The 25,406-nt window shown below is 39.6% G+C and overlaps 1 protein-coding gene across 5 annotated transcripts in view; it reads right to left on the bottom strand.

Annotated features, from left to right (window-relative positions):
* Positions 1–2,577: 2,577 nt before the first annotated feature.
* Positions 2,578–25,406, bottom strand: part of LOC108570288 (calcium-transporting ATPase sarcoplasmic/endoplasmic reticulum type) — a 55,769-nt gene continuing 32,940 nt past the window's right edge. For 2 of the 5 annotated variants that reach the window (XM_017932126.1, XM_017932125.1), the window contains exons 4-13: positions 18,338–18,420; positions 16,162–16,548; positions 14,954–15,441; positions 13,666–14,671; positions 13,365–13,585; positions 13,141–13,276; positions 12,911–13,063; positions 12,697–12,830; positions 12,497–12,614; positions 12,180–12,398 (exon numbers count right to left, since the gene is read on the bottom strand). In XM_017932126.1, the coding sequence (XP_017787615.1) occupies positions 12,195–12,398; positions 12,497–12,614; positions 12,697–12,830; positions 12,911–13,063; positions 13,141–13,276; positions 13,365–13,585; positions 13,666–14,671; positions 14,954–15,441; positions 16,162–16,548; positions 18,338–18,420 (2,930 nt within the window). In that variant the 3' untranslated portion in view covers positions 12,180–12,194. Of the gene's footprint in view, positions 3,291–3,891; positions 4,526–10,935; positions 11,095–12,179; positions 12,399–12,496; positions 12,615–12,696; positions 12,831–12,910; positions 13,064–13,140; positions 13,277–13,364; positions 13,586–13,665; positions 14,672–14,953; positions 15,442–16,161; positions 16,549–18,337; positions 18,421–25,406 lie in introns of those variants that run through there. The other 3 variants (XM_017932128.1, XM_017932129.1, XM_017932127.1) reach the window with 3 other exon arrangements.

Here is a 25,406-nt window from a genome sequence, read left to right as displayed (position 1 = left end):
AATTTCTATTCTACCGACACGAGACACCAGTTTTTGATAAATTGAAGTAGACTGAATTATTTCCAAACCTTTATTCGTACAGAAATGTTCACGTACATTGAAAAACAACGCAAAGTATGCCATCGTTCACGAAAGAAAGTAACGAAGTTCCTCGATCGGACGATTCGAGCGAGAACGATTAGAGAACGTCCTTTGGACAACCAATATGGCGTCCAGTTCGCCAACAACTCCTCCATTATCCTCAGATCGCTTTCCATTTAATAACAATAAATCGTAACAATATCCTTAACTTACTGTACAGTAGATTTAACAAGAGTCCTTTTAATCGATCTTTTTTAACAGTAGAATTAGTAAAAGATTTACGCTTAAAGCTTTAAGCATCTACTAGTTAGAAGATATGTTTAAAAAGTGTTAATAATTAACGATATTTAGAAGATATTTAGAGAAAGACGGAGTTTAAAAAGTGTCGAATTAGAGAATTCAAAATTAAAACGACATCGTTGCACGTTTCGTTAATTTTTCTCTTATCGATGACTCCAAGTTCCTCAAGATCTTCATGCATTATGCTACCAGCCAAAAATGGGAAATTACACGATCTCATCGTGATACTTTAAATTTACTCTTTGGCAAATTCTAGCTATTTCTTGTTCAGAAGATCCTTCAGAATTTTCAAAATTCCCACGCAACGCGGTTAATTCGAAATTTTAACGAACCAATCTACCATTCTTCTCAAAAATTTCACTGTTTACCGTTTAATTTTCTAATACTAGTCGAAACGACGTACTTTCACCAGGCTCAATCTCGGCCAGTGGAATTCGCAGCAAAATCTCCGATAAGAAGTTACCGATCACAGTCTTCCTGGCGCGGACGAGTGAAAGTGAAACCGATTGGAATCTTCACGCTCGAGAGTTTTCACACCCAGGTTGATCGCCGCCATCGTGACTCACGCGGAATACAACATACGAAACGGAAGGAAGGAATCCAACGTTGTCTCTGAACGAGAGAAAAGTGAATGGAAGTGTTTAAGCAGCTTCTCTCCATCGGTAGCCCCGATCGTAAGAAACAGGCAATCGATCGGCGAAGAAGAAGAGTGATAAAAAATTGAAGGGGGTGGGTAAGATAAGAAGGAATAAAAGAAAGATAATGTTTCCTAAGAATATTCACAGAAAAAGTATTCACAGGCAGTTAAATTCCATCTTAATTAAACGTTAAAAACCAAGAAACTCCAAACGAAGGAAACGAAGGTGATTAAAAAAAAAAAATAAACGTAAAAGTAAATAAATAAGAGAAGAGCACAGAGGTCCGGCTATTGTCGATTCGAATCCTTCTCGCTCGAGAGGCGTCCTAGTTATTATTATTCGGCTGAATCGAAAAATCGCCTGTGCGCTTTCTTCACGAAGAAAAAAAAAATATGTATATATATATTTAATGTCTCTTAATCATAATCAATTTCTCATTTTAAACATCGCGCGTGTAACGTAATCTCATTTTGCTTCTTTGTTTTTTTTTTTCTTTTCTCTCTTAATATGTACAATGTGGTTAAAATCTCGCGAGCTTCGTCGATTGATTTTTTTCCTCGCATCTTTTGCTTGTTTGTTTTTTTCTTCCGTCTCTTAAATTAGCGGCGTAAGTTTCGCGAGCGATTTTTCCCCGAGGCTTCCGACGATCACCTCTGACTCAAATTACCTCTTGTTCGAACTTACAACGTTAAACGACGAAACGGCCGGAAGCCTCGTTTTGAAAGTTACGTCACCGATCAGAATACACTTCATTTTTTCCCCGTTTTCTTATTCTTTTAAACATTCGTCCTACAAACAGTGTACCACTCGATCCGACGACAAAAGGGAGGCAACGCTTCTTCCAACTCTTTCACCGCGCTTTCTTCTTCACCGTTTCCGCCGCTGGTTCTCCGCCGTCGTCGTCCTCGTCCCTCCTCCGGAGCCTCGAATCTTCCGAACTTCCACTTCTCTCTCTTCGCTTCTCGCGTCGACGTTTCCTTCAGTTTCTCTCTTTCTCTCTCTTCGGAAGTCGACGGTCGTAACGAAACAGCGTCCTCCAGGCTGGCAGAAATTTGGCCGACGGTGTGTAATCTCGCGTTCCAGAGGCTGTTCCTTCGGTGGCACGTCGATTGGAACGTACAGTGGTTACTGGAGAGTTTCTTCAAACGGGGGAACCCTGAGTATACGATATTCAAGGGGAGATCTTTCGAGATAATACAGAGCGTTTCTTTCTTTCGGAATAGAAAATATAAAGTATCCAGTTAGAACAGTTAGAGTTGTTAGAAAGAAAGAATAAAATGTGGAGGAGATTAGAAGAGAAGAATTGGTAGAAGTTCAGATAGAGACAGAGACAGACAGGAAGAGAAAGTGGTAGAAAGAAGAAGAAGAAAGAAGAAACTCAAAGAAGAGAGACAGACGGACAAATAGCGAAAGTAATTAGTTAGAGATTAAGAGATTAGCTCGAAAAAAATAGAATGTCAATCGAAAAGAGAACTCTAATCAAAAAGTAAAACTCTATCAAAAAGAAAATTACGTAGAATTAAATCAACGAAAGATCTAAAATAGTCTTGTAACAACTATATTCATTTCATCCATTTTCCTTCTTTCCTTTCCGTCGTTCGTACATCATCCGGTACGTCGTTATTCTCCTTCAATTTCTTTTTACTTTCGAAATCTCCACCCAAGATCGTTCACTTCCATCGCTGTGTTTCCTCTTTCACCAAAAGTGGCTCGTTTCCGGTCCACGCAGACGACGAAACGGAAGAGCAGCGGCAGTGCGTGGTGCGTGAATTAGCCAGCTAGGAAATCAAGGGGACGTGGAACACGATTCAAGGGAGGGAGGAGGGGCGATCTATCGTCGTCGTCACCCCTCTTATCCATCATTCACGACGTCCATTTCTACGAAATCGCGAACGTCGAAATTCTCGAATCTCTCTACTTGGAAAAAAAAAAAAGAAGAAGAAAATCATCGTTCTTTCGTTTTCTCACACGTTATTCTACTCGCGCGGAAATCTGCGTTCCCGCGACAGTCTCTTCCGTCGTTTCGCTCCTGGTTTCTCCTACTATTCTCGTTACGTTATTATTATTATAATTATTATTATCATCGTTACACTGTTATCTGAATTATTTCTTGTAATTTTTTTGTTTTTTCCTTTGTTCTCTGCTGTTGGATCTCTGTTTCTCGTGGCTCGTTCTCGTTTGTGCCCGACAAAGAAGAGGATCTCTCTCTCTAGTTTTGCGCAAGTGCTCGAGGCAAGCCTTAAGCCCACTTGTCGACGACCGCTTCGTTTACTGTAACATAACACAGGCAGAAGCAATATTAAATTTCGATCCAATCGTCTATCGACAATCTTCTGGTTTTCTTCTTCTACAGCGTTCTTTCTACGTTTCTTCGAGGATCTCCCGCTTAGACCAAGCTGCTCCGATTAGACGTCCGCTTTTCTGTTTTTTTTTTGTTTTTTTTTTTTGTGGACCATCTCGAGACATTCGAGATTTGTGCGTTTTATACCATTTTCGATTGTACTTCTTTTTTTTTTCTTTCTTTCTAGATCTCGTTTTCACTGCGTGCGCGTGTCTGGATGTCGTGTGCCCTCTCCCTCCCTCCCAGTGTCGTCTCCTCGAATCACACGCTGAACACGCCCTTCTAGCAGGGCGCAGTTTCACTATCAATTGAGCATTGTATCGGTGGAACGAGTATAGCGAGGCGTTTTCAAATTGTTCTACACAGAAGCGTTTTTTCTCAGATGCACCTGTTTTTTCTTTTTCAATTATATTTGTAATATTCGAACTAGAACATTTCTCCTCTCCCTCCTTTCTCGCGTCGATCTCGTTTGTTACCATCGTCATTCTTTCTTTTTTTTTTGTATTTTCCGTATTATTCTAGTCTTTTATTTTTTTGTTTGAGATACTTAAATACACTTATCCCTCCGGCGAGAGAACGACGTGCAACGCGCCTCGTCTTTTTCTATTTGAACAAATGGACTAAAGAGAAAAAGAAAAGTAGCCCCGAAGGGAAAATCGTCGTGAACACAAAAAGAACACCCGTGGAACCGTCGAGACGATACTTTTATACACCCGGTTCGATATCTTCGATCGAGGAAATTCCAAATATTCACTATACTCGTTCCACCGAGATTATACACTCGAACCTTCGAGGAAGAAATACAAGCGCGCCCCAAAAATCATCGAATTTTCGTCATTCTGTTCCTTTTCCCTTACGTGTTGTACGCATCCTGGTTATTATACTCTCTCGTGTATAATTCGTGTACGACTGTGTCTAAAAGTGTGTTTCAAGTGTTGCTCTTGAATGTGTAACAGTGTTGTCCCGTGTCGGTCTCTCTCGGATCTCGATCCCATCGGTCAGCTTGCGGGTTCTTGTTGTTGATTGGGTGGGTGTTGTTTAAGTGCCATTTTAGTTTGTATATTTTTTTTTTCCGACGATTTTCTCTGTGTTTCCGGACTGGTGTCGATTTTTGCGTCCTATCGCGTTCCCGAGCTTTATTTCACCGGCTTCACTGGCGGTGCCACTGCAAGCATATCACACGTAATCACGATTAATTCAAGAGCGAAATTTTGCCCCGGAGAAAAAAAATCTGACGTGCCAGGAGGACATTTTTTTAACGTATTGTATCGTCGACGTGTGTCTTCCTTTTTTTTTTTCTTTTGTGGGAGTCGTGTTGTAAAAGGTTTCTGGTCCGTGGCGTCATCCTCGGTTTCGACTCGAAAAGTGATTCCGGCAGATCGTCTAATCGGAATACTTCTTTCCTTTCAATGGAGATTTCGTTCGTTTTCCTATTAACGCGTTGCGTACGAATTTTGCGTGAATTTTCTTCGATACTTCTATCGTGGAATATCGCAATTAGACTTTTGTGAAATACTGACCATTTTAAGTTTATTTGCTTTATTAAGTCCAAGAGTGGCTTTGCAAACGGCGGAAAAATTGAAGATCGAGTGAAAGATATTAACTGAAAATTTTGCCTTTTTTAAATTCTTAATTCCTCAATTTTTATTAACAAAAAAAAAAGAATTCAAGGAGTACTGTGTTAAACTTATAAAAAAATAAATAAAATACTTCGCACTCCGTACGCAACGCGTGAAACGAAGAATTTCGCATCTACTGAAGCTTCACTCAAAAGTCAATCACGGGATAGCAAAAATTGGAAAACTACTTTGGAGTAGAAGCAAACTAACTACAAATTACAAATTCGCTCTCGTCCAAGTCTTTTCTCACTGTCGCAGTAATTGTCGCAAATCATCGTGTCTAGTATCGTAATGTTCTCTAAGGGGGGCAAATTCGCGGGGGCAAGGGGTAGGCACAATAATAAGAATAAGAATAATAAATATGAAAATGAACCAATATGGAAAAGAAACATTTGGAAAAATAAAAATTGTTACCTGAATGGTCCACGATTTGGATTGGAACGAACGTCTCCTCCACCTTTTTGTTCCGTGACTGAATTGTTTTCACACACCAGCAGGCAGGAGTTAGCAAAAAAAAAGTGTGTCGGGGACAACTTCTTCGATTAGGAATACAGTTGTTTTTTTTTTTTTTTTTTTGGTTGTGTTGGTCGTTTCAGGCCAACGCGACAATGATAGTATTTTGTATTTTATTACATTTTTTTTTCTCGTTCATTTTGATCGATCCAGAGGATTGCATGCAGAAAATTCAAACAACAACTCCGGGGAGACACAAAATGGCCGTGATCGTGATGATGGTGTATTTACTCCACTTCCGGCTCCTTGGTTGGCGAGATCTCCATTCTAGAAGATTCTTTGCGCGTCGATGGATGATGATCGAGGTCCTCGATGAATTTGTGATTAAGATTTCATCGGTGGTTAAAAGTGATAGAGTTCTCTGAGTGTTTGTCACACTTTTATCAGAGTTTTTCAGTAGTTTAATTTGGAAATTGGGAAATTAGGACAAAGACTTCGAATTAAAACAGAGAATTACAGTAACAAAAGTTCCCAGTTTCAAATTTCAAAAATTTCTTTTTTCCACTTTTCAATATTTCAGAAATTAATTGTCACTCAACAAAGTTACCAACTGACGAAATTATCTAGTTTTCCTTTTTACCGCCTTCCGGTAAAAAGGAAATTATTATCGTAATAAAAGTTGATAAAATAGTAATTAAATTATTATCAATACAAATTATTGAAGTCAGAGTCTGAGAATTTTCGTTGAACACTGTACACGAAAAAGAGAGTTCAACGCACGTTCAAAGATCTCGGCCAATTTTAACCAGAGAATGGTGATCGCAGTACAGTAAGGGGTAAAACGACAGATGTAAAAAGGAGGGAAAGTTGGACGAGTGAGAATGAAATTTGTGAGAAAATCGTGGGGGATCGGAAACAAACTCTGGATAGCTAAACACTTATTACAGTTCACATTGTATTAAGTGTTCGATGTTCGTACACGCGGCAGATGCCACTCTTTCGAGCGAGATAACCGTACTCTGTCGAGCGACTTCTAACTCGTGCTAGTAAGTAGGCCGATCGTTGAAACTTCGAACACGCATTAGTAACACATCATTCCATATTTCTTTCTTTCTTTTTTTCAATTCTTTCGTTTTATTGTAACAAGTAACGCACTAAAGGTCGGACCGTCGCTAATCGTCGTATCGAGATAAATCGTAGTTAGCCGCGAGGCGATATATTATACTTTCACTCGTTATAATTCTCCTTTCGATTTTTCAATACGAATTTTTACGCGTATCTCTGTGTGTTTCTGTGAATGCATTAACACCGGCGAAATGTACATACCGACAATGTGTACACTGCCCGGGAAATACATACATTACCAAAAGAATAAAAAAAATGATATCTTCATTTCCTACCTTATCTTTATAATTTTGATTTTCTTAATTTTTCCCACAGTAAATTTGTTCGTTCGTATTCTTTGCTATTCTTCTAAAGTATGCATTGACAAAAAGAAAATGAGTTCCTTATTTTTTGCCTTATTCCTATAATTTTGATTTTTCTATTTTTTTTTTAATTTTTCCCAAAGAAACTTTGTTCTAAAGTATTTTCTTATAATTTTAATAAACGTTCAATGACTGAAAAGAGAATCTCTAATTCGAATTAATATGTTAATACTTTGCCCAAAACTGTGTCGAAAATGTGTACAATATTGAGACAAAGCACGAAATCATATTTTTAACTCAAAAAAAAAAAAAAAGAAAAAATCTCAGCAATGTATACATTGCTTAGGCAGAGTATACACTGCCCGAGACTGTACACTCCGTCGGTAACATGTGCACGCATGAATGAATGTTTAATATGTACACGGATAAATAAACGTTTTTCGACACGCGCTAGTTCTCTGTGTAATCGTTATATTAATTTACAATCGTCGAACGATATTACGTATACGTATATGTAGATTGCATATATTTTTATCTTTATTTATTTATTTTTTGTTTACTTCTCTCCTTTCTTTTCTTTTTTTTTCATTACGATCCTGCGAGTAACTCGCGATCGTTCATCTCTAGTCCTTTTTCTGTGTATGTATGTACGTATGTGTATGTATACATGAAATGAAATCGCCCCGGTTACTCGTTAGACCATGAAATATTTCTTGGGTCCAATTAATTAGGATCATCACACCGTGACACCGTCGCGACGTGCGTCCGTGACGGATTAATTATTAATATTATTATTAATTATTATTATTATCTTATTATCATTAGAAATAGGTACTTCCTGCACGAACGATGCGACCGTGGTTTCATCATCGTAGCTTTATCGTACTAGATTAGGTTAATCGAAGAGCGTTCGGCAAGCCATTCTCACGATTCACCGGCTGAAATCGCGAAACTTTTGGTAAAATAGTTCTATTTCTTCTTTTTTTAAATTAATTTTATTGTTAATTCGTTTCGAGTTATATCTTCTTCAAATGTGGAGGGGAGAAGGGTATCGAGGGGCATGGGTAGGTGAAAATAGACATTTCCGACGAATTTCAAAATAATTTCTCTTTCGATCGACGATCAAAGGAGATATACGCTCGAAAACGTGTTCAATCGTGTTTTCAACGGGCGAATCGCAGTGGTTCTCATCGCTTGCCTAACGCCGCTTATATGCTTTCTCGTTCGTCGATGGCACTCTCTGCTCCTCCTCTGTCCCTTTCGCGAATCCTTTTTTATGTTTTACTATAGAGACAGAGAGAGAGAGAGACAGAGAAAGAGTAAGAGGAAGGAGAAGAACGAAGAGAATAATAGTTAAGAAAAGAAAACAATAGAAAAAAAGAGAAGAGAAAAGAAAAACACAATCCACACAATTATATATCGAAAAGTACTTACAAACACGTTCGTAAACGTCGTGCGAACGCAAGAAAGAACGAATTTTCTCTCGTCAACGTTTATTGAGCATCGATGAAGTGCTGTCAGACCGTTCTATGTGTGTGTATATATATATATATATTATATATATATTTCTTTTTTTCTTACTATTTGTTTGTTCCTTTTTGATAATTGTATCGGCATCCTGATCTCCGCGATTACCTCTGTGCTTGGATCATATACACATTCTTTCCAGAGAATTTGAGAAAATGAAGAAAAATAAAGAAACAAGGTTTATTTGTTAACCCTTTCGTTACCTGTGAGCCGCATATGTGCAATTTCAGTACTCGAATAAAAATTTATTTTAATGTAGTCATCGTTACAAACGCTAGGTGAATAGAAAATTGTCGAAAAAAGTTATAATTCGGTTACGAGAGGGTTAAAACATTTGAAAACGTTTCATGCTGATTTTCGATTTGTCTAATAATAAATCCGCACAGGGTTTGTCGAAGAAGATCGTAATGATCGATAACACGCTGTACAAAAGACGTAGACTGCGTTACTTTCGAAACAAAACACACAAGTTAGTTAGGCTTTGACACGTTCCAAGGGAGGGGGTATAGGAGAAGATGGTAAATTAAATGAAATAAAGTAAAAATGTCGTCGAGAATAACGCTGCACCTCATGCACGTGGATACGCGTTCACAAAATGTAACGGTTATGTTTTCATCGTAGTTTTCACGGATCTGATTAAGTGTAATTATGCCCATACCAAAGTAGTATCACGCCCTAATCGATAATTCATATGTATATATATATATATATTTATGTATATATTACACTAGTCGTTAACACTGCGGACGACGCTGCTTTAACACGCAGAATTAAATTAATTATGCACTCCGTGCAAAAACGAACGGTGGACAAAGAAACAGAGAGAAAACGTTCTCGTCTCGTCGTAATTTTCTCTATACGCAAAAAGCACACGAACCGCTCCTCGAAGCCACATCATCAGTCTTGTTGCGTTTGCACGTGGTCGAGATGCGGCTCGCTTGGATTACTCTTCGCTTTCTTTTTGTTAATTATCCTTTTTCGCAGAAGAAAGAGATAGATAGATAGATAGATAGATAGATAGATAGATAGATAGAAAGAGATAGATAGATAGATAGATAGATAGATAGATAGATAGATAGATAGATAGAGAGGAAAAGAACGAACACGGTTCTCGACACGGTTGAACTACTTTCCTTCGTAATCGTCTATAACGTCGTACGATTTCTTTATAAAACCCCGAAACATGAGAGAAATGACTAAGACAGAAGTTAGATGCGTTAAAAAGGCCCACGTATACTCGTGACGACACCGGATCTTCCGTTTTTCGCATGTCGCGTGTATAATGTAGAACGTGTGTTTATGTACGTGAATGTGTTCGATAGTCGGTCTGAACTCGATACATCGTTCGATACTCGAGCACTGTTCTTTATAACTTGTAAATAGAATAAGAAGAAGAAGAGACGAAGATATCTACAGAAGAAACTATAGTTCTCTTGGACACGAGGCTGAACAACGTAGTTTCATAATAAATGATCGATCGAGTTTTGAACGTCTGATAAAACACGATCATGGTATTCTGAATTTTATCGAAGTGTGTCTAATGCAACTATTACTCTGTAGAGAAGGTAGATCTCGCCTACTATGATACACTTAACACGTTCACCATCTAAGCTATTACATTTTGTTAAATTAATCTTTCACTATAGATAATACTAATTACTTTATCCCTGTAGCAGACGATGCACGACGTAATAGATGATGAACGTATTAATAAATACGCGTAATCGTGTTCATGATCTCGTTCGTCGTGGTTACACATTTTTATTGACACATTAGAAATCGATTAAAATTGATTCGCACGATTCTATCGTCATTGTAGTCGTCGACTTTACTCGTTCATTGTAAATTCACCACTATTCACAATTTATTTAAACTATTGTCCTTCGTCTATACAATTCCACGATGAACGAGTCAATTCACCAGAAACTTCAATATCTCGAATCGTACTAAATCGAAATGTCAGCAACTGTCATTATTAGGAACAAAGATGTACCTCCGAATCGAACGTCCTCGCGTTCAGACCGCCATCTGGAGAGTGAGAAGGGTTAACACGGCGAGACACGGACTACTAAAGACCGTCGATCATTCAGTGTTTCTAAATTCTTTCTATATCTTACATGCACCAGTCTTGTTGTCCGTGTCACGCTGGAAATTAGTGGTATTACAAATCTATTGCGTGGCATCAATCGTTCAGACATATGTAAATCACACCCAGTTAGGTACACGTAAAGGTAATAGAGTGGATGCAATGACAGTGCAAAGATGTTAGAATGATCCTGCCGTGCTGATGTAATACAACGACAAAGACTAAGATACAGATGAATTATTTACTTTCTCGTATTACCTGTACACGGTTGAAGTTGAGTCCTACTCGAGTCAGGTTGAATTTAAATCGAACGATTCGTAAGGTTGTAACACAGAATAATTGAGTATCATCTAGGGAAGCACAGCAGGATTAACTAACCGTTCACAGTGATTGTTCTACGAGGTGAACATTTCTTTTTAGTTAGGATGTATCATATCGGTAATACAAGTTGTGCATGCAATTACTCGTCTACGAAGGAAGGAAGACATAGTAATAGACGGGTTCGGTAAATGAGATCCATTAGGTTTGTCGAAACTTCATGCACAATCTCTGCGTTGACATTTCGGCAACTGATCAGGCAGTTCCAATTCTGACGTCTTGAACGAAGCGGACACTCCTGATGCTAGGGATTAACCAACAATAACCATTTTTTTTTTTTAAAAGTAAGCAACAACTAAAGCGGTTAGAGCTAAACAGAAAGAGATAGTAATAGAGAGTGTGTGTATAGGAAATAAATTAGAAGGGAGAAACATGAAACATCTAATAGTATTACTTAAGTGAACTGAACGGAAATAAATCATATATGGTGAGCTGCTGTGCGTGTGCGTTATAAGTCAAGTGCCCAAAAATAGAACTACCGCAAAATTAAGGTGCAACATGCTCTCTAGGACCCTGTTCTGTCGATGTTTTAACTAATTCTTGAATAATTCTCACACTCAACTTCACTCGTGATATTTTGCTACTAAATTATTACTAATAATAAAAAAAATTCACATAAAAATTAAACACGAAGAAAATTAAGTATTTAAAAAAAAGTTTCTTTTATATACGGCTAAGACATCGTCAGATATATTATGACATACATAGAACACTAAGGTGCAACCGTTTAGAATAAAAAGGATCGTCGTAAACTACCGAAGAGAAATTAGCGCGTTCTAGAAGTGCATTGTGCTCAAACATCATGCAATGTGTGTATGGTGTTGAAAAGGTTGACAGGAGTAAGGGGGGTGTACTAACGTATCATCAGGGTTAGAAAAAACATCGATGGGTGTTGTTTCATTTTTTGTTGCGGAGGAAAAGTTAATGTTTAAAAGGCACTCGTAGAAAATAATTTAACAATCACAATTGTTTTAATTGCGATGGGTCTCTCTCTTTTTTTTTCTTTTTATCACTCGAAGCCACTGAAACCCGTAATATGATTGTTGAGAGCGACGTCAGGGTACGGTGTGATGCGGGCATGGTGGGCCTTGGTGGCAAATCTGTATTGGTTGTACTAACACCATGCACAACAGTCAAACTGGTTAAAATCTCACTTAAACGCACTTCAATTAATAACTTATCTTCGATGCTTCCCGGGCAACGGGGAAGAACTTCGGTGTTTCTTTTTTTTTTGTTTGTTTGTTTGTTTTAAATGCAATTGCAAGTCCGAGAACTCAGTTGCAAGAATGTTTTCCATAGGAAAAACATTGTCTGTTAGACTAAATGTTTGTTTTCACGGACGTTCTATTTGGAAAAATAACTTAATAGTCCAAAGTACACAGCCCACATTGGAATGATCCAATGATGCACTGTCTTAAGTGGATTCTCACCATCTGTGAACTTTCTGGCAACGAACTTCAGGGTTTCGTCGAGAAGTACCACTGGAATGGAGAACTTCATAACGGTAAACCACTCCTCACCCGTTAAGGGGGTAACTTGGAATACAGACTGAAACAGAGAGGAAATAATCGACGTTACTACGTAACATTAATAAAATAACGAGAAGAAAACAAGCAGCAATTTTTGTTGTTCTTGTATGATTATACCGAAAGGACTTCGACGTAAAGGATGACAAAGTGGAGTGTGAAAGAAAGAGCCATAGAGGCAATGAGCCACATGTTAGACCAGGGCGGCATACTGATGAGAGACTGATTCTCAGATAAACTGAAAGGAAACAAAAAAATGAAGTATAAATTAACGATACAAAATTGAAACATTCACAGAGGTTCATCTAGACGATTGGTACCTGTTCATGGCGTTCAACATTTCAATGGTTACGAGTACAGACAGAGCCATCGTCATGGGATGAGGATCCGTGAAGATCTTGCAGTTAATGCCCTTGAATTCGTCGCCACCACCCAAGCACGCCAAGTGATGAGTCTGTAAATATATAATATTCGTTGTTAAAATTAATAAATAAAATATAAATTCAACACATTAGACGTATGTATAGTAATTACCAGTTGATAGTAGTTGATCTGTGGGCCATGAGGACTGTACAAGAACCACCATGCAGCCGATCCAACAGTCGCAGCACCTACATATCCGCCAATAGCCAGGTAGCGGAAGAACAACCAGCCAGAAATGAGAGATTCGTCGGCTTTACGGGGAGGCTACAGTATCATAAGAAGAATTATAAATTTTTATTTATTTCAATTATCAAATAGAACTTCTTTATTAGTAAACTTACCTTGCTCATGATGTCCAAATCAGGAGGATTGAAACCGAGAGCAGTGGCTGGAAGACCGTCAGTGACCAAGTTGACCCACAGAAGTTGTACAGGGATCAGAGCTTCGGGAAGACCAAGAGCGGCAGTCAAGAATATACTGTAATTAACAAAGAACAATTTACAACTCGCATATATCATTTTATTCAGCAACACTAGATTGGACATTAAAGTTCCTCTTTACAAACCTTACGACTTCACCAATGTTGGAAGAAATCAGGTAACGAATGAACTGTTTCATGTTGTTATAAATGGCACGACCTTCCTCAACGGCAGCGACAATGGAAGAGAAGTTGTCGTCAGCCAATACCATCTCAGAAGCGGATTTCGCGACAGCGGTTCCAGATCCCATAGCAATACCAATCTCAGCTTTCTTCAAAGCTGGAGCATCGTTCACACCGTCACCAGTCTACAAACAGAATAACCAATCAAAATAACAATCGTTACACTTGTAATACATACACAACAGCAAATAATCAAGCAACCCACCATAGCTGAGATCTCGTTCATACTTTGCAAGAACTCAACGATCTTGGATTTGTGAGCAGGTTCTACACGAGAGAATAGACGAGCCCTGGCGCAGGCAGCTTTCTGTTCCGACGGTGGAAGGTCGTCGAACTCACGTCCAGAGTACGATTTGCCAGTGGTATCCTCATCTTCCTCGAACACACCGATACGTCTGCAGATGGCTTCAGCAGTGGCTTTGTTGTCGCCGGTGATGACAATTACACGGATACCAGCAGCACGACACCTGACGATGGAGTCGAAGACTTCCTTGCGAGGTGGGTCAAGCATACCAACGACACCAATGAAGGTCAGATCCTTCTCGTACGTGTAGAATTTAGAAGAGTCACCAAGGTCCATGTCGTCAGGCTTCATTGGGTGATCAGCAGTGGCAAGAGCAAGGCAACGCAGAGTGTCTCGGCCAGTACCGTATTGGCGAGTGAGGTCCAGGATACGGTTCTTCAAGGTAGAGGTGAGAGGAACCTTGTTAGAGCCGACACGAGCGTGCGTGCACCTGTCCAAGACACCCTCAGGTGCGCCCTTAACGAACAGTTTCGGTCCAGTGCCCAATTTTGTCGGTTTCAAAGGTGTACAGTAAGAGGACATGGATTTACGATCGCGAGAGAACTCCAGAGTGAATTCCTTCTTCCATTTCGTCTCCATGTCCTGTCTGACAACGATGGCTGCGTTACGCCTGTCCAGTCCACCTTTTGAGGCACCGTAGGGATTGATCTTTTCCGCGAGAACGATCAGGGCGGTCTCGGTTGCCTCGCCGACCTTCTCGAATGCTTGTTTGAATTCGTTGAAATCGATGGCGGAGTCGTTGCACATGATACAGATAGTGGAGATTTCGTGGAGGGTTTCGTAGTCCTGGCCACGGATCTTCTTGCCTCTTACGAAGATGTCACCGGTTGGCTCGTAGGTCGAACCGCTGATTTCGAACTCGTGGAAGCTGCTGTCGTTACCCTCGACCTTCTCGAAGATGAACATTCTGGAAGACAAAGGTTTGAAGTTTGTGAAATGGAGATTGACAGAGTAGGAGAGGGATAGATTTGAAGATTATCAAATTTATGCTTGGATAATTGGTAAATAGCGAAGGTGATGATTGACGCTTGGAAAATTTGGAAATTACCAAAGTGACGCTCTGAAAATTTAAAAATCGTGAAAATGGCGTCTGGAAAATTTGGAAATCGTGAATTTGACGCTTGGAAAAATCTAAAAATTACCAAAGTGACGCTTTCAAAATTCGAAACCCAACATTGCCATAACCTACCGGCTAACGGACATCTGGTTGGTGGTCAAGGTACCAGTCTTGTCCGAACAGATGACAGAGGTACAACCGAGGGTCTCGACAGACGGCAGTGATCTTACAATAGCGTTCTTCTTGGCCATACGACGTGTACCCAAAGCTAAGCAAGTGGTGATGACAGCCGGCAAACCTTCAGGAATGGCAGCTACGGCGAGAGCGACGGCGATCTTGAAGTAGTAGATGGCTCCCTTGATCCAAGATCCACCATGGGCAGGGTCGTTGAAGTGTCCAATGTTGATAGCCCAAACAGCGACGCAAATCACGGAGATAACTTTCGACAATTGTTCGCCGAACTCGTCCAATTTCTGTTGCAGGGGCGTCTTGATTTCTTCGGTCTCAGACATCTCAGTACGGATCTTACCAATAGCGGTGTTCAAGCCAGTTCCAATGACCACACCGCGAGCCTTGCCAGCGGCTACATTGGTACCAGAGAAGAGGATGTTCTTCTTGTCCTGTGTAACGAAAAGAAGACGAAACGTTAGTTACGAACTTGAAGAAATTTCGTCGAACGTGGCGTTTCAGTTTGATGTTCTCCAAGGTAAGTTTGAAAATTAGGTACTAGAGCTGGAAAGTACTCAATTAACAAAGTACCGATCTTCTGCACAACTAAATTATAGATGTACACTCGGTGGAAGGGATATAGCGAGGTCGTAAAATCGATCAAGCGTCAAAGTACACGTAATCCGGGCGTCGAAACAGCAGTTTAAGGGAGATAAGAAACTAAGGACTCGTTCAGGATCGTTCGATATCAGCTCAGAATTGATTCTTCCATTACAGTATATTCGACAAATTTTTTTGTCCTTGATCTTTCACATTTACAAATGAATTTCCACCAAATACACGTCAGTTACATAGCTTGAAACTTTAGGAAAGAGAAATTTAGTCCAGAAAATGAAGAATCTTTCAACCCTCCTTGAATCGTTCATCTGTTTCATCTAAAGTTTAACTCTAATTGCATTTCTGCTCTTAATCTTTGACAAGTGAAGCTTAATTTTTGCCAATGTACCAATTACACAGCTTTGAACTGTACGAAAAAAATTTGGTCCAGAAGATACAGAACTTTTGTGAATCCTAATCTTTCGTCTCGAAAATTCTGCTCTAATTGCAATTAGAAAAGGACTTGTGTGAACTACTCTCTGTAGACTAGAGTAAGGATGATGAATTATACTAACCTGGTTGACGGCACGCGGGTCAGGCACAGGATCAGTGTGCTTGATCACCGAGACAGATTCACCGGTCAGGATAGACTGGTCGATCCTGAGGGTGGTCGAGAAGATCTTTGTGAGACGGATATCGGCCGGGATCTTGTCACCGACAGACACCTCAACAATGTCACCGGGCACGATCTCCTTGGCGCGAATCCTCTGGACACCGGACTTGTCCATTCGAAGGACCTTACCCATTTCAGGTTCGTACTCCTTCAACGCTTCGATCGCAGACTCGGCGTTACGTTCCTGCCAGACACCGACCACGGCGTTGGCGATGAGGATGAGCAAAATGACGAAGGGCTCGACGAAGGCCGTGAATGCATCCTCGTGCTCTTCAAATAAAGCTAATACCTGTGGAATTAGAATTTTTTCTTTTATTTTATGCTACAGAATATTCTTTCGTTTCGTTTAGTGCCAATATAAATATTATTTTAGGGTGCCAAATTTCAAATCGTTCTCAAGTAAAGTGTACGAAATTAGTCTGAAACGAAAGACACTGTTTCTTTTTTTACCCTAATTAGTTATAATTTTTGCTCATTTTTAACTATGAATTAGAGGGATTCAATTTCTGTTTGAGAAGTGAATACAGGTAACAAGTTAAATACGTTTTTATTAATTTTGGAGCATAGAAACAGAGAGAAGTACAATTCTACAATTTTCGTTCCTGTTTTTAGGGAGCAAAGATTAAAATTGAGAGTGGAAGAATTGTTATTGCCACTGAATTTTCTAATCATTTCTATGACTACTTCTGCGCCACACTTTAGATAAGTAAAAAGAATTTGTCAACGGTTAAATATAGACAATTTTTCTGTGACTGCGATAAGGACGTTTCGAAATTAGCCTGGTTATTTGTATAATGTATAAGAAAAACATTAAACAAAGGAAGCAAGAACGTGTTTGTTGTCGATACGTTCCAGCAAAAGAACAGGTCGGCGACATTTATCTAATCTGTTTATTCAAAACGTATTTACTCTACATAATCATTTAACGCGATCGATATAACACCTCTCAGTGGCAATAACAATCACTACCTGGTACAATCCATCGCTGGAGTGTTTAAATATTTGTAATGAAGATAAAGGAAAATTTTTCACTTTTGAAAAATGAACTTTTCACTTTTGTATCCAACGAGATATGCGAAAGTTTAATTTGAAAAAGTCACGAAGGATATTTATGCTTGAAAAATGAAGAAATGTTGGGGGGGGAAGTAAGGAGTTCAAAAATATAAATTTTTACAAAGAAAATTTATGCTCCCACAGTCAAGAAATATAAAAAAAAAAATAGCTGGCTCCAAGAAATTATTTTCTTCAAAGAATATTTACCCTCAAAGAGCTAAGAAAATAAGAAAAAGTAGGGAATTCAGAAACCCGATTTTTTCAAACAAAATTTACGCTCAGACGGTAAAGAAAAATTGGAAAAACAAAAGAAGAGAGCTTGAACATAAATGACTCTTTCCTGCTTTTTTTTTACATTTGATCAGGTATTTTTACACGAACAGAACCACACCGTGTGCTCGCAGCATCCACGACGAATTTTCTACACGTGCGTAAGGATAACGAGAGTCTCGTTACCGCGGAGGTGGGAAGGGAGTAGGGATCGATGCGCTATTTTTTCACCTTTGAAACCAGATGTATATTTATAATGAGTGAGCCTTGAACCCCCTCGTAAACATAGTACGACTTGAAGCCGACTAATAATTACTTAGCGGCTCTCATACGAGCATAATGCACCGCTTCGATTTTATTAATTACCAACGTTTCGCGTCACGTCTAAAAATAAAGAACGACTGCTCGCGTTCGATCATTTATCCACGACAAAGAGCCTGCGGTTCAACGTTTTTCGTGCGAAGATTCCTCGTTCGTGTGCGATTTTTCCATTTCCCTTCTCCGTTTCTTATCGAGATTCAGGCACTACGCACACGTATAACGTCATCGTTGACGTGTCTCAGATAAAGCTGTTATATGATCGATCGAGAATCGTTAACTCGGTACGTCTACCGAAAATAATCTATTTTCTCGAGATTACTGGAAGTTTTTCCGAATTTACGAGGTATCGATAAGGAAAGATAAATCAGATCGAAGCACGATTGATCGTTCTTTCAAGTACCTCACGGTGTATCGAGTGGATTTGGTATACTTACAAAAGAAATAATAGCAGCTAATAGAAGAATCTTAACTAGAAGGTCGTCGAATTGCTCCAGGACGAGTTGCCATATGGATTTTCCTGTAATTACACGAAAAAACGTTAGATTTTTCCTCTTACACGTGGTTTTAATTCGCTTTAACGTTCTAACGACGATCGTTTCGGTAAATGGAATCGAAGGTTCCTTTTCTTACGCTGCTCGAATGTAAATTCCGGCTGATTATTTGCGCGACGTCGAGAACTGGCATCGTTAACTTGCCTCAAACTTATTTAGATAATACGAAACGTGAACAGAGATTTTTCCAAGTGAATCAGGAAACAAATTGGCATATTTTCTTTCCGATTTCTCGATGGAAGAACGATTTGTTTCGTTATCGATGTTTGACGATCCACTGGAGTTCGTAACAACCCACTCGACTACCTATCTCGCAACGATATCTTCGAAACTCTACCACGCTTTCCTCATTGACACACGATCGAGAATGATAGATCGAGGGAAGATAAAGTTCCAGGGAAATGATTAAAGTTCGTCATCGTGGTTGAAACTTATCTCGAAAAATTTCCTCTGCCTCTAATCCTTCGCAACGTCGAAATTGAGAAGCACCATTTCTCACTCGTGACAAGATTTATGTCAATTTCCCCGAGTTCAATAATTAATCCACAGAAAAAGAGTAAAGCGGGAAAAATGATATTTTCAATCCTGTGTGACGTTAAATGTCCAAAATGTATAAAATGAACAAAAAATTAACAAATCTCGGTGTACAAATCAAACTGTTTTTGGGAGGAAAACAGCACCGAACAACATCTTGGAGGAAACACTTCTAGAGCACGGAATATTAAAAAAAAAAAAAAAAGGAGAACCAATAATAAAAACGTCGCTTTTGAGATTCGTCCACGTGTAGAAGCACCGCGTCTCGATCGTCCAGGTGTAAAAAAAAATCGTAACCTGTTGACTTCGCGATTCTTCTTCCATGCGCGTGAAGGAAAAAAGGAGAGAAAAAAGATGGCGGAACTGAGAGAGTAATCGGTGGCAGGCCCTGGTGTCCTTGATGGCAGTATGCGATTGACGTCACGTCGGCTCCAACGTGCTCTACGGTTCACGATTTCATTAATTGTAATCTACGACCAGAGACGAGTGAAAATTCGATTGCCGGCCAATTATAGAAACGCGTTTCTACCTCGTCATCCATGTATACCACGAGCTTTCGCCCATCCTACACTCTCTCTGTCCCTTTTCCCCGTCCATCGGCGACATTTTAACACGTTCACTTTTTCTGCACTGCCAATTTCCGATTAATCATCGAGCCACGATGAGAAAAGGGCTTGGTTAAAAGGGTCACCTGAATCCTTGTCAAAATACACCCTCGCCCTTGTTTTTAAGTTTCTCTCTTTTTTTCTTCTTTTTTTTTTCTAATGGTAGAGTGGTGCGGGTACTTTATATTGGGAAACTTTTAGTACCGTGACCTTTGAATATTCGACGATACATTAAAAAATTTACCATTCCGTATGGAAATCCACTTCGACGTAGTTTTTTGGGGAATTGTCAGAGTGCGTGGTTCATTTTTATTTCTGAGACAGAGAAAAGTCTGTGGGATATTATTTAACCCGTGGAATAGTAATTTTTGTGCTTCGTTCATTTTTACGTTTGGATTTAAAAGAATCTCCTTCTCATCGAAATTTACTTAACCCCGGAATATTAACGTCAAGTTTCCGGTTCTACGTAATAAAAATAATAGTTCCGTTAAATTCTTCTCTAAAATTTCCCGCAGAAAAAAATATTCTCTCAAAAATCGCGACCAGTTCGAATATCTCCAAACGTTCGAATACACACAAAAAAAAAAAAAAAAAAAGAAGGGGGAAACAATGCAAATACGGCGCTTTAATCAACGCGATGGTAAAACGGAGGGGAAAAAAAGAGAGGGAGCAAGGGAAAGAAACGTTTCGAATTTAAAAGGTAACTCGCGTACGGCATTTTTATTGCGTTGCAATCAAGGTGACGCGACAAAACGCGATTCCGCGACGGCCATATGTCATCAGCCGTCTCTTTCGACGACTCTTGTGCAAGCATCAGTTTCATCACCGCGTTTGTCCACGCAATGCGGATATTGTCAGTCGGATCAATGACGCTCGAACATCGGACGAAGCGGCGTTCGACGAAGAGAAAAAGAGAGGCGAAGTGGCCTGGTGTCGTTAAATTACGAAAGAAATCTCATTAATGCGACCTTGATTGGTTCCACGACAATCTTACCTCTTGCCGGGTGAAATTAGCGAGAACCGGAAGTGCGTGGTTACGTGAAACGAAAAATAACGAGGAACGGTAAGGAAGATGGTCACGTAATATCGTTCCACGAGAAAGCTGACGGACTTTTCCCCAACTGTTACCGAGTCCGTTTCGATGGTAATGCGAAAGGATTGGAAATCGAGAATTCCATTTCGAAGTTCTCGATTCGCCGTTAGAGAGGCCGGGAAAGCAGAGTTCGGGGATCATTTTGAAGTTAAATTGAGTTGTGCTAGTTATTTCACCCCGAGAACCTCCGTATCATTGTTGTAATTCGGGTAAAATGATAATTTAATCGACTGCAATGCGATTTTTCTTCGCGAAAAGAAATTTTACATTTTGCCCTTTGTACTCCATTTTTTTTTATGTTTTTGCGGAAAGCACTCTTGGAAATCTGGAGTTCCAGTTTGTAAAGGAAAAATGATAAATTTGACGAAATTATTAGAAATAATTAGAAAATCTAAAGTTCTGTTTTCTAAAGGAAAATTAGAAATTTTGTTGAAATTATTTTTTATTTCGATAATGTAGATAAAACTCGAATATCACGTTTTACAGCAGAGCAGTAAACAGGTAAAACGAGACGTGTAAGAGAGATGCATGGACAGGTGTGTAAGAGGCGTTGTAAAGGGTTAAATTACGATCATTTTCACGCGGAAGACGAAGCGTGGATGCGATCGAAGGAGTAGCTTGAAAATTTACAACTGTGACCAGCTATGCCTCAATTCCCGGAAGAGGCTCCCAACGTTTTTATCGTTCCGTGACTAAATATTCAACCGCGAATAGAAATGCGAGCTCGTGCATCACGGATCGCGTGCCACTCTCTCCAATTACGCGCAGTTGCACGAGACGATTCACGTATCGCCGGCCGGAAAGGGAAAACGCGGCTTTCCTGAATGAAAATCGGTGGGTAATAGATAAATACGAGCTACCTACCACCTGCTAGTAAATCATTCTAACCTAAATTCAGGGATCGTCGTAAATAAACTTCGGCCTGACCCGGTAAATCCAAACACGAGGTTAGACGAGAAAGATCTAATCCAATCGATGCTCTAGAAATACTCGACTAATCCTCGGAAGATCAACCCTTGATCCAACCAGTGCACACAATTTAAACTCGGCAATCATCCTGTTCTAAGGGATGAAAGGCGAGAGGAACGCTGGAAACTGGTCGATATGGGGAAGATAACAAATTGATCGCGCGTAATTAACCCTTTTGGATCCATTGACAGGATATCTTGGGAAGTGATTGTTTCTGATTCTTTGGACGAGATATTTCGCGTCTATATGGAGCCCGTTGGTTCAGCTTTTATATAGAATTCTGTGCTGTAGCAGTGAAGACTTTTATATAGCATTCTGAACGAAGGCTCGACGAATGAAAAATCGAATTAGTAGCGATAGTGACAGCAATGACGATACAGAGCAGTCGTTTTCAATCGATGTGCCGCGAGAGGTTCTCACAGGCGTGTTAAAAAAGTTAAAAAAGTTAAAAAAGTACGGTTTCCTGTGGAACGTATCTACAGCATAAAAAGAAACTGTATATTGTTTGGTACGCCGTAGAATTTCAGTAATTAGCTTACGTGTGCCGTGAGATAAAAAAAGGTTATAAATCGCTGTATAACACGCTTTAAGAGCTCGAACGTTCCTCGTGCAAGCGTTAATTAATATTAAATAATAACTGTTTCGTTCGTTACACAGCGAGCGCTTTTTATCTGAAGCGCGCCGTGGCGAAAGGGTTAATGATACATAATCACGAGAAATCCTATATGTAGCATGGTTAAATAGCACAATGAAAAGACACGCGAAATATCTCGTTTAGAGCGTGAAATAATGCATTTCGAGTCGCGGAATATCTCGTCCAAACCGTGAATTAAAGGATTTCGAATCGCGAAATATCTCGTTTAGAGCGTGAAATAATGCATTTCGAGTCGCGGAATATCTCGTCCAAACCGTGAATTAAAGGATTTCGAATCGCGAAATATCTCGTCCAAGGTATGAAATTGAGAATTTCGAATCGCGGAGTATCTCATTTAAAGCGCGAAATATCTCATTTGAAGCGTAAAACAAGGAACTTCGAGTCGCGAAATATTTCGTTTAAAGCGTAAAATAAGGAACTTCGAATCGCGAAATAAGGAACTTCGAGTCGGGGAATATCTCGTCCAAAGCGTGAAATAAAGAATTTAAAATCGCGAAATATCTCGTCGAAAGCGTGAAATAAGGAACTTGGAATCGCGAAATATCTCGTCCAAAGTGTGAAATAAGGAACTTGGAATCGCGAAATATTTCGTTTAAAGCGTAAAAAATAAGGAACTTCGAATCGCGAAATATCTCGCCTAAAGCGTGAATTAAAGGATTTCGAATCGCGGAATATTTCGTTTAAAGCATATCTCGTCCAAAGCGTGAAATAAAGAATTTAAAATCGCGAAATATCTCGTCGAAAGCGTGAAGTAAGGAACTTGGAATCGCGAAATATGTCGTCCAAAGTGTGAAATAAGGAACTTGGAGTCGCGAAATATCTCGTTCACAGATAGGAAGGGGTTAATGGCGACCAGGTTGACACGTTTACTCCTCCTCCTCGACGACGCGTGCACATGAAACGTTAATGCAACGTGCAACGAGTTCTGGGCTTGCTTTAATAGTCTTCCATCGTCCACAGTATCTAGGCTTCTCCTCACGGACCCTAAGTGCCTCGATATTACCGCGTCGAGCGTTTTCCAAGACGCCTATTCCTGCGTCTTTGAACGCCTCTGACCATCCAACCTCCCTTTGACGTAGTTTGCCTGATCAGTTTAGGCGCGATGATAACGAGGATTCGAGCGCATAACAGGGAAATTAGGTCGTTCGATTGGGTTGGTTGGTTAAATGGGGAACGTTTCGAGGATCTGTTAGGAAATCTGTAGCCTGGAGAGGAAGTTACGTTGAATTTACTGCCTTTTGAGCTTTGCCTCTTCAGAATTCAAAGCTGCCATGTACCATAACGCTGTAAGTGCTGGATTTCCACCAACTCAAATAACACCGCAATGTTGTAAGCACCAGCTTAAGTAACTGCTGTTGATATTACAATCATCCTAACACTTGACAAGGAAAAAAGAAATTACCATTTTGATAAATAGTATATCCTCGGTTTTCGTTTCTCCTGAAAATTTCGTTTTTTGGTGCTTCAAAAGTTGTGCCTTCGAACCCTTTAATTTTAGATTGGACCGAGAAAGGTTAGGGTCGAATGTTTAATTATTTCGCTATGATAACGATCGCTTGAGAACGGCCATAATGCCTCTACGGCAGAAATGTGTTATTTAAAGAAGTGGATCGTTTTATCCTTCATAACGAAAGGGTTAATTAACAAAAAAGAAATTAAGAAACGCGTCCTTTCGTCTAATAAAAATTAGTCTCTCATTAGTCATAGATCGGCAAGTAAATATTTCTTTTGGTAATCTTTTTAAAGACCGCGATGCCACTTTAACTCGAGATTATGATCCCTGATTTATTATACTGTTAATACCTCACGTGCTGTATTTATGAATAACCACTGATGAATATTCACGATTGTTTTGAGTTCAAACAAACACCAGGGACCAGTTATCTTCGCGAAATATTTGCTGTTCTCTTACATGCTACACCTCCTATTGATTGCTCTTCTTAACTTCGCTAACAAGCTCCTAAATCCTCCGAAAATACTTCCAGCAACAGAAAAGCAATTTCAACATACTTCTGCAGTAAAATTTTTGAAAATCAAAAGTTTCGTTTCGAAAGGAAAAAAAAATGAAAAATTTATTTATTCCGTTTTCTTCCGAAACAGAAAATATGAATTTTCCATTTTACTGTAAAAACTCCTAATGTTTAATTACGATGCAAATCAGAGATTACGAAGATCGCCACAGTGTACTGCAACGGGTTAAATCCCCTGAAATTCCAAACGCAATAATTTCACCTATTGCACGTGCACTATCGGCCAAATGTTTGGAACCACTGTTCACTGTAGGTTACAGAAAAATTTCTAAAAAAGTGTTATCAATTTTAAGAATTTTTTAAGCAACTTGTTGTCATTCAAATCAATCGAAATGAGGTCAAGTGCTATTGGTTTCCGCAACATAAATTTCAGGTTTATAAAGAATTAGTAACAGATTCAATATTGATGTAAATTGATAAGTGATTCCAAACTTTTGGCCGGCAGTGTGTATTACCTAATCTCTCCTACGTTAAACCATTTAACTCGCACATTAGCGAAAAACGAGGAGAATCTATCTCATTAGTCGCGTGGAAATTAGGCCGAAATCCCTGTGAAGCTGCTTAACAACTAAACGGATAAAACGGCCGATGAAAGAGGTGAGCCCCTACTAAAAATAATCACCAAGAGAGAAGGAGAGCTAAGAAGTCGATGATTAGACCTCGCGCGACCACGTACAAGTGCGTCTATTTTTAAGGGATCTAAAGGTACGAGAGATTACCCGCGGGAACAGGTAAACAACAAGGTGGGACAAGGCTTCCTTCATTTTCCAATGATCCGAAACCTCGCGGAGAACCTATGACTGCTATTACACCGTTTCACGGCGACGCGACGCTTCTGTGTCATCGTGCGGTCTGTTCACTGATATTTGTTTACATGAAAAACGTCAGTAATGACGTCGGGGCACGAGTCATCGACGTAGAACAGCAGCTTGTCGAGTGCCTCGCCGCGACTCGAGATAAGGCTCGTTTTGTCTCGCGTTTTAATTCATGATATTGCTAAGTAAATGGGATTTCCTTTGTGTCCTTCTTTTTTCTTGTTTCGTCTTCGAACGTTTGCTAATTAATT

Source organism: Habropoda laboriosa, unplaced genomic scaffold, assembly GCF_001263275.1.
Source record: "Habropoda laboriosa isolate 0110345459 unplaced genomic scaffold, ASM126327v1 scaffold81, whole genome shotgun sequence".
Taxonomy (NCBI): domain Eukaryota; kingdom Metazoa; phylum Arthropoda; class Insecta; order Hymenoptera; family Apidae; genus Habropoda; species Habropoda laboriosa.
Note: the sequence above shows the minus strand (reverse complement) of the source record. Positions and strands in the feature narration are given on the sequence as shown.